This window comes from Limulus polyphemus, unplaced genomic scaffold (genome assembly GCF_000517525.1).
Source record: "Limulus polyphemus unplaced genomic scaffold, Limulus_polyphemus-2.1.2 Scaffold1166, whole genome shotgun sequence".
Classification (NCBI taxonomy): Eukaryota; Metazoa; Arthropoda; class Merostomata; order Xiphosura; family Limulidae; genus Limulus; species Limulus polyphemus.
Genome location: NW_013666776.1, coordinates 134,659 through 145,029, shown reverse-complemented (window position 1 = coordinate 145,029; position 10,371 = coordinate 134,659). Strand labels below are relative to the sequence as shown.

Here is a 10,371-nt window from a genome sequence, read left to right as displayed (position 1 = left end):
ACTTCTACTTAGATCTAAATTATTATTTCGTTTACCACAATGAACTATTTTTTATTATTATGTTTAGTTAACAAAAAATAACAAACAAAACTGAAGAAAAGGGAAGAACATTGATGTCAAACAAATATGCATCCTCATTCATCTTTATTTTTGTGCGAAATTTACGTCTTTTAGTCTCAACGTGTTGTGGTATTTCTTTTATGTATTTCTTCTGGAGCATCTGTGACCAGGACTAATCAGCCATCATGCTGATGTTCCACCTTCCCTGATACCTCCTCTCCATTTCCCTGATGTCTTGATGAAACCTTTCCCCTTGTTCTTCGCTAACGACACCGACATTTTCAGGGAAGTAGTCAATATGTGAGTGTAAGCAATGAACTTTCAAGCTCATATTACTACCCAGTGACAATAGTTTCGTAATTTGGGTTCTAAAAAGCTGTCAATAATATATTTAAAGGCAATCCACGCTTCTTTTCAAATTTCCTCATTGTCCTTTCAAACTGTTTATCCATAGTTTGTTTGTTTGGAATTAAGCACAAAGCTACACAATGGGCTATCTGTGCTCTGCCCACCATGGGAATCGAAATCCGGTTTCTAGCGTTGTAAGTCCGCAGACATACCGCTGTGCCACTGGGGGGCGTTCATCCATAGTCAATTTCCTAATCTGAGACTAAACAAAAATCCCTTCTTTAAGTTTTGCTTCTGAAAGAGCTGGGAATTGCCCACATAGATACTTGAAACAGTTACCATTGTGAAGGAGAACACCTTTTAGACTTCTGTTGGTGGAATCAATGAGCAATCGCCACTCACTTGTTCCATAGACTGCAGCTTCTAGCATTGGTATTAATTCGGCAATATCGTTGCAATAAACAAATGTACCTTCTTGTCACGATTCCTGTACCAGTAAAATGATGTTCCTGGAAAAATCATATTCTTGCAAAAAAGTATGTTATAAACTCTTTGTCACGATTTCTGTACCAGTAAAATGATGTCCCCGGAGAAAATAAGTTATTAGCCCGAAGTCTGGACCCCAAAATCTCTGAAGAATCCTTTGGAAAATCCAAATCTCTCACCAATTCATTAAGTTCACCTTGTATGAAAAGTTATGGTTCACAAGACGTTTTAGGGTGAAAACAATCCCTATGATCATTTCACAATCAGATGAAACTGTATCAAGAGTCTCTGGTGGAGTAGGTACAGGTACATCAGTTCCATGAGCAACATATGTTACAGCTGATTGAAGGTTTGGATAAGAAATTTCCTTTATATTTCGAGTGTTGTAGCCTTGTACATTAAATGAGCAAAAATAGAAGTCATCTCCGTGGTTTCTAGGCTCATGCCAGACCACTGAAATTCCAAAAGGCTAAGAGTTTTTCTTACCTTTAATCCATTGTCTCAACTTTTTGATACAAATGGCACAATCTTAGTGTAGAGTCTATGATTTGTCTTGGTGCCCAAGTTTTATTCCAAAATACGTGTAATACGTAAAACTTTGAATTGGGATAATTTGGTTGATGATCTCAGTCTTATAAGTTTGAAATGAAATTACCTGATCCAGTACAAGCGACTTTCCTGTGTGTATAAATACAAGTATATACGCTGTGTTTGTGTTAAGTCTGTTATAATAAAGATTGTGCTTCTGTACTTTATATTGTGTACATTCTCTTTATTTCATTTTCACGGACACAGATTTCAAAGAAACACAGAACTAATTTATAATAATTATCTTGTTAAATCTCCTTTTATTCTATGGACCTATATTATCATTCTCCTCAGAGATATCAGTTTCACCTAAAAAATCATATAGTGGATGATAGATAGCAATTTGTTGTGCTATGACCACAGGATATTGTGAAGCTTCCTGTGTTTTTATAATGTGTGTGTTGCCCTTTACTTCTGCTCTTCTGTTATATAAGTCTTAACAATGCTTCACAGTTATGTAAATGGAATTTTCCATAACTAGAAAGGCTTAAAATCAAGAGGAAGAGTCAGTCACTAAAGGGAAATTGTTGTTAGGTCTAGAAATTCCATTTTGGGCACTGGCTTTCGCCACTGATGTGAAGGTCCATGACTTCCAACTCATACATTGCAGCAGGTGACTCAGAAAGCCTGATCAATTTCAGTGCAAATGAAAAACAGGTGACTGAGGGGTGTTGTGCCACAGGGCAATCTTTATAATACTCCTAAACCTTTGCCAGCAAAAGTGACCCAACCTCAGCTCTGGTTGAAGCTACCAAAGAACATAAAAGAAAATCTGCAGGTACCATAGGTGGAGGACATCTGTGAACAAATATATTACCAGAAGGTGAGATGGAGGGCACCAATGGTGAAACAAGTGGATCATGGTGCCATGGTAAACCTCTCTGAGTCAGGAGATAAACAACCAAAACAAACATGGATCACAAAGGAGTTTTGGGGCTAGCAGAGCATTTTAAGAAAGTAAGCATTTGGAGTGACTGAATTACAGAGAAAGCTATACACTGTATGATCTTCATTGTAGATGTTTGGACCTGAAGATTTGAACAAGGGGTAACTTTGGGACTGTGGGATAGTCATTACCAGCGCTGTACCACAGGGTTGATCTGGTGAAAAATAGAGCAATCCATGAGGTCGAGTTCAAGGTTTGAAAGACAGTGTCATAGAAAGCATGATCACTTACATAGATGATCTATGCCATTTACAGAGTAAGGTTTACTCTGCAATGAACTTAGCAGACTGTGAGGAAATTCTTATAAACAAATTAGTGGAAGGGAAGTGATGTTATGAGTTTGAGAGATCTTCTCACACTTACTGAGGCAGTTTCTGTGGGAATGCAGTACAAGTGCTAACTTTTAATTAGTTGAAAAAGAGAAAGAAGCTTCTAATGACTGCGGTAGTGGCTCAACTCAGACAAATCATCTTACCAACATACCTAACAAGCTTGAGCCCAGCTGAGAGTTAACCAACCACCCACAGCTCCCAGTGTTGCAGTGTAACTACAATGATATCAAGTGAATGGGCAGGACTATCTCCATCCCCACATGCCACAACTGATGCCAGTGATGCACCTTCATGAATGTCATTCTAGAAAGGAGAAGCAAAGCACTTGCTTTGCCTATGGAGCATTGGGTCACTTTAAAATGAACTCCTCAAAACTTGCCAAGCAGCAAGGTAGACAAGGCTATTGGTTTTGACTGCTGACTCAGCAGATGCAGGAGAACCAACAACAGGCAGTTAGCAATATCATTACAACTCCAGAAAAACCAACAAAGCCTTTCCACTATCATAAAAGATGATGCATTGGAAAAGGATCAATGGTTCAATATGTTGATCTGGTATTCAAATACTAGCAAGTAGAGCTAAGACTGAGAAAAGACCTCAGACTGCTATCAGCACTAGGAATAGCATGTATGAGTTTCATGGTATGCCATTCAGCCTGTGTAATGTGCCTGCCACTATTGAGAGTATAATGCAGCCTACACTGAAGAGGCTGCATTGGGGAAAATGCCTGATCTATTTTGGTGACATCTCAGATTCTGGACATTTGCAGCAGATAAAAAGACAGATTTGAAACTGGAATTGGGAAATGCGTTCCTGTGCATGGAAGTGGAATTTTTTGGTCGTGTTGTTGGTAGAGAAGGAACCTCCACAGATCCTGCTCAAATAGCAGCAGTACGAGATTGATCTCAACCTGTGACCAAATAAGAAGTATGAAGTTTCATAGATTTTGCATCATACTATCAACAATTTCTGGACATTATCGTTTCTCCCTAAAGTTAAAAACACTTCTGGTGGAGTGAGGAATGTAAGGAAGCATTCCAATTTCTAAAGTCTGCTTTAGTAAAAGCCCAAATATATAAATACAGATGGTTTGTCTCACTATATGGTGAGACCCTGTCTGTTCATTGAATAGCCTAAACCTTGATACCATCTGAAAGTGAAGACCATTTCTGCCATAGCGACAACAAGTCAAACAGTTAAGGGTTTCACTAGTGGATGGATGCCATAATTAACACTTTGGAAGCTTCTGGAAGAGCAACTGAAGGACTCTTAACTAGCATGGGTTGTCCTTGCCAGGCAGAAAGGTACAGCCTTACATCAGATTGAGTGATGTAATATATGGATGTACATAATCAATAGCGCTTGTATGAGCAGTTATGAGTGTAAGAAGATGTGCTATACCATTTTTATCAACCACCAAGCCATGGTTCCCAGTTCTCAGATTATGTTACAGTTAATACTCCCAAGTACATTTAGACACAAGATGGTACAGACTTTGCATAATAGAACTACTGGAGGGCATCAGTGGGGTTCTAGTGACTGCTTTCCATTCGAGGTATTTATTTTTGGTTCTAGCCTACAGATATCGCTGGTGTACTTCTGCAAATGGAACAATGTTGTATGTATATACTTATAGTCATCAACTATTTCAAAATGTGGGCTAAGGTTTATCAATTGGTCAATATGTCACACAGTCAGTATCTGATGCATTGACAGAGTACTAGATGGCTCGGTTCAGATCACCTGAAGAGCACCACATGAATAAGGGAACTAATTGTAACAGTGTTTGTTCTCTAAGTTGCATAAAGTGTTGGATGTGTAAAATGCAAAATCTGCTTTGTCCCCAGTCTGATGGTTTTAGTAGGGTGGGTAAAACATTGTGTTAATCATAAACTTGCAAAGTTTGTTCATCTCAACCAAACCAACTGGGATCATCAGTATGCCCAAGACCTCTGGTGCTGGTCTGATGTTTGATATGGTGTAGCTCATAGATGACTTATGACTTGTAGACTTATGTGATGTGTGGGACCACTTTGTTGTCAGACTAGCCCTTAGGTATCATGGGGTCAGGCAGCCCCTGTCAACCATAGACCACCCAGTGGAAATCACAACCACTATGGACATACCAGCACCAGTTTCAAAGAAACCAGTGAATCCATCACTACTGAAATAACTAAGCCTGCAGGAAGTCCAAAGGTTGAGGACGACCCTAACACTTTTTCCTATTTCTTGTTGAAGAAGGAATTCCAGCAATTCTCTAAACATTAAGAGCCATCCATGCAGTGCCTGATAGTGGATGCTTAATCACCTAAAAGAAATGCCAGTACATCCCAAAGCTGAGCAAGATGTTTTTGGGCTGAAGTCAACTTGAAAATTCCTTGGGATGCTCCAGAGAGGTGTAAGGGAACTTGCTGATCTCTACCAGTGGCAGGTTGATGATCAGAGGCACCTCAACTAGCCAGCTGCCATCACCAGTCATGGCACCAAAATCTTTAGCAGTTAAAATGTTTGAGGTAAATGAGGGAGGCATCCACCTAAATGGCAGTTGAGTCACTACTGCTCAAGAGGCTCCGTGAGACACCACAATGACAGTCAAACATCAGCCAAAGAGATAAGAGTTGGATCTTGCACTTGCTATTGGGTAAACATAGATTTAGTGTATATTTATTCTATTTTTCTTAAATTGAGGGATATGTTTGAGTGTGTGTGTGTGTGCATCTTTATTTCAGTTATTATCTACATTAAAGGGTTCCTTGTTTTTTCTCTTATTTTGCATTTTTAATGATGCATTTTAAAAGGTTTATATTATGTTTCAATTTTTCAGTTTTCTCACCTATAGGTGTTTGCAATATTTTGTAAAAGGGTTTTTATTTCATATATAAAAGCCATAGTTTTTTCTTATTATTTTTTTCATTGATGGAAAGTTTTGTTTGTATTTTGTACTAAAGAATTTGTTTTTCTATTTACTGCTGATCTTTGTTGAAAGGATATTTTATTATGTGCTCAGTGTTAAAATTCTGTATGTATTTTTCTTACTATTATTTGAAAGGCTATGAAATTAATCATTATTAAAGTTTATTTTATTTCTTTAAAATATTTTATTATGTATTACAATGTGGTATATTGAAATATTGATTCTCTATTTGCATTGTGTTTAAACTTATCTGTAGTTTTTCTTAAAGGATTGTTTTGTATTTGTGGTTTCAGTTTTGTATTATAAAGACTTTTTCAATGCTAAGTTTTTCTTTATGTAGGTGTATTTTTGCATTTGTGTTAAATAGCAATTTTTACAATGTTTAATTAAAAGAAATTAGTAGGATTTGTAATAACAATTGAATTGTGTTTCTTTGTTAAAGAATTGTATCATCTTTATTGCATTAATGATCTACAGGAGCAGGAGAAGGTTAATGTCCATCTTGACTAGAGTGCAATTTAAAATTTTATTGGTATTAAAGTTAAAATTAATTGTCAGCTTGAGGAAAAGCCTGAAGTAGAGAATAGATAAAAGTTTGGCATATAAACATACCATGCATTTCTACCTTCTTATTTTAATATAGTGTTATCCAAAATTTATTACTTATTTTGAGTATGTGCAGTTTTCCCATAAAATATTGTGAAGAAAATCCAAGTTGATCTAATTCTAACTGCCTGTGTTCTGCCCATGGCTGTAATGCTGTACATTGTGTAAAACTGTAGACAACAGTCATGTGAGTAATGCAAGTTACTTTGGTTGAATCTAACATTACATGGGATGCAAGGAACATTGAATTTAGACAGTCTAGTAGACGATTTCTGCTTGATCAGTTTGAAAGGAATTTGCCTGATCCAGTATACACACTGCATTTGTGTCCAGTTTTTTTTTATTGTATTTTCAGAATTCAGGTGTTTAGATGAACATAAAATTATTTTGTAATAAATATATTCTTTAAACTTCTGTTAATCTGCAGACTTATTTTATTGCTCTAAGGGAAATAAGTTTCACCTAAAAATACCACATATAAAAATGATAACTAAATTAGTTGTATTTTGTAAGCTAATTTTATTTTGAAATGCTATTGATGTATACTATAGAGAGATGCTAACTACAGTATTTGCATTCTAAGAACTAGTTTGATTTTGATATTCAGTGAATGTTGTATAAAGTAAATGTTAACTAATGTAGTTGTATAAAGTAAATTTGTTGTAATTTAATACCTGATGGATAATTACTAAAGATTAATGTCAACTAAAGGAGATAGATTCTGAGAACTGGTTTCCCATCATTGTTTTTTTTTTTCTTTTTTAAGGTATCAACATGAACAAAATCTTTTACATGTCTTTGAGATAATGAAAAATGCTCATGGAGCTCTTCAAGCATCAGAATCTTGTGCTGGACTTTCATCTTGTGTAGAAAATATTTTAAAGCCAGTGTTATTTAACTATTCAAGTTTTTACAATGTTTGTTGTGGAGGAGAACAAAATGTATAAAGTGAAAAGACCGTGTCCGCTCAATCATACAATATGTTGCGTAATGATGTCATGACATCTCAGTGTAATGGGAAGAGTGAATATGTCAGATGTAAACAGCATTCTAGCTTGGGGGCAATGTCCAGGGGCAAACAAAATCCTCTAAGTAGAACAGATGTAATGCTGTTAAGGGAAACTGTGGAACACTTAAAGAAAACAAAAAAATAATAATTTTCAGAACTTATTTGTAACAGGGGACCTGTGTTATCTGTCAACAATTTTGATAGCTCAAATAAGTTGTCTTGCATTTAAAAGAAGTTTGAATCTGAATCTTATATTTCAATACATTTAATGCAGCATCAAAAAGAAAGTCATTTTATTAAAAACTGTATCCATCAAAAAAGGTTGGAAGCTTTTGTGTGTGTCTTTAAACAGGGGTATTCAGACAGTGTCAGGCAAAGAGTGAACCCTGAAAAGATTGATTATAAAACCCAGGAAAATTCTAGAACACTGCAACCTGAAAACAGTTCATCAACAAAAAGAAGTTTTAAAAGGTTAAATAAAAGCAAAAGTGAGAGTGCACTTTATAAAACTACAAATTCAGCAACTACACGATTACCTAGACCCAGGTCTTTAAACAACATAGTTAAAACGAAATATTTCAACTGCCAGTTAGATAACAATACACTAGTGAGTAGCAGTATCTCAGATATCCACATTACCTCATGGAATGGTGCTAGTGAAGAAATAGAACATAATCCTATTAAATCAGACTGCATTTCTACCTGTGTAGTTGATTCCTTCACAAAAGTTCAAAAGGACTTAACAAATAAAGTTGAAGAAACATCATGTGCTGATAAATCCCCCTGTCATGTTATTAGTTGCAAGAAACCTGTTTCTGGCAGTAGCAGGATTTGGGAAACAGCTTGCCCATCTCATTCAGAAAATGACATGGAACAAAATCAAAAATTAAAACCTTTGTTCTTCCCCATTAAAAATGAGTGTATTACTTCAGGACCTTTAAACTCTTCATTGTTGCAAGACTCATTAAACAGCTTTCAGGAATCCAAAGTTTCTCAATTAAAAAAGAAGTTTGACCAAAATCTTGTTCAAAATAGTTTTGATAAAAACCTTTATATAGGTACTGTATCAAAGAATGAAGTATTTCATAACAATCCATTAGCAATGCATAACATTAACACCAGACCATCTTCGTCAAATATGATTCAACAAACTTCAAAAAAGTGTGATACAACAAGCAAAAGTTATTCAAGGAATGAACCAAAAGCAGATATTGCCTCAGTAACTAGTAGTCCAAAGCCTCAGATGTCTTTTGTCCAACAAGCTATTATGAATTATGAGAATTTAAGTCATCTATCTTCAGAAAGCCAAAGAATAAAAAAGTCAGACATTCCAACCAAATCAGTTGAAAATTTGAATTATCAAGTTTCCTGGAAAATATCAAGAAAAACAACTTTGCTACACACGAATAAAACATCTTGTAGTGATAATATAGAGGATAAAGAAACAGAAATGACTGAGGAAGTAGACCAGAATACCAGAAAATATCCGATAAATCTTAAGAACACTGTTGAATTGCAGTGCTTGTCGCAAGACATTAAACCTGCATCAGTCAGTAATAACCAACATCTTTCTCAATTTCAAAATAGAGATTTTGCAAACAATTCAGATTTTTCGAACAATATAAATGGCTTAAATTATGACCTTGGTGTCTGTTTAAATATTCAGGCTGATAAGTTAATTGAAGATGATAATCTACAAATTCCTTATCCAAAAGAGAAAACAAATGGCAGAGGAGATGTTACTAAAGATGATTCAGAAGATAAAATTAGTGAACTGATAAAGGAACAGGCAGGAATAATATTCTGTCAAAGTGAACAAGAAGGCTTTTTATTGAAAAAAACTAACTTACACACAGCAGATACCACAAACAAATTACCGACACCTTTATCCATTGAAGATCCTGTGTATAAAAACAGATTGGCAGGAGAAACTAAATGTGGAAATATCAATGAGGACAAATTGTTACCAAGGTCTAACACATCTTTCCTTTGGAAACATCATGATTCAGTTAGTTGTACTAATGCAGTAAATACATTAATTGCTCAAGATGCCTTGTATGAAGATTTAGCTGATTGGTATACTAAGAAGGATGATACATATGAATATGAAGAAGAGCCTATCTATATGGATGCAGAATCTGTGAGACCTAACTGCTCTGTGTCATCCACAGAATGTCAAAGATCAGAATGTAGTAGCCTAGGTATGTAGTTTGCTATGACAAAATAATCATAAAAGTTTAAAATAAATGTAATTATGAACTTGCAAAGATTAATATTTTACGAATATTTATTTTAAAAAGTTTATTTTGTTTGTTTGTTGTTAAGTACAGCGCTACACAATCAGCTATCTGTGCTGGGTCCACCACGGGTATGGAAATCTGGTTTTTAGAGTTATAAATCTTGAAACTAACAGTTGAACCACTGGGAGGCAATTTTCTAAAGAGATAAGACGACAGATTGTATCGTCTAAGAAATGTTGCAGTGATATCAGCAGTTTCTTTTAAATTTATTTTACACTTTAAGACATTACATTCAAAATGAGTAAAAGTTTTTGTAGCAAGAAGATTATTAACTGAGATACGGTTTACAGTCATGTATGAATTGATAATGCCAACGGAAATTTATTAGTCACAATTTATAATAAATAAAAACAAAGGACGAACATCTGTTTATATTATTTTTGTCAACTTTTCATTTTTCGCTTTTTTCTGGATGTTTAATCTGGCACAACTACAAATTATTTTATGAATTTTTGAATATACTGTTTAAAAATATTAAATAGATGAAAAACTGGCAATATTAACAATATTGTTACGTCTCCGTTTGTTAATTAACTTTCCGTAACTTCGTTTCCGACGAAACTTTAGCGACACAAGTCTTTACTTAATAAAACTGGTTTATTCTTTCCGAATATAACTTTACGATACACTTAATTTCAATATTCGCGCTAAAACAAACACTATAACGAACGAACGAACGTTAACTTCAACAATACCCTGTGACTGCAGTTCAATTACTCACTATCTACACACACATTACCTTATTCTGTCACGTTGTCAACCTCTTTTATATACCAGACTAC

At 35.1% G+C, this 10,371-nt stretch overlaps 1 protein-coding gene across 1 annotated transcript in view; it reads left to right on the top strand.

The window, feature by feature from the left end:
- Window positions 1–10,371, top strand: part of LOC106462437 — a 58,190-nt gene that overhangs the window by 6,615 nt on the left and 41,204 nt on the right. Inside the window, exon 2 of the mRNA XM_022389701.1 lies at window positions 7,047–9,490. Within this exon, the coding sequence (XP_022245409.1) occupies window positions 7,558–9,490 (1,933 nt within the window). The 5' untranslated portion in view covers window positions 7,047–7,557. The remainder of the gene's footprint in view (window positions 1–7,046; window positions 9,491–10,371) is intronic.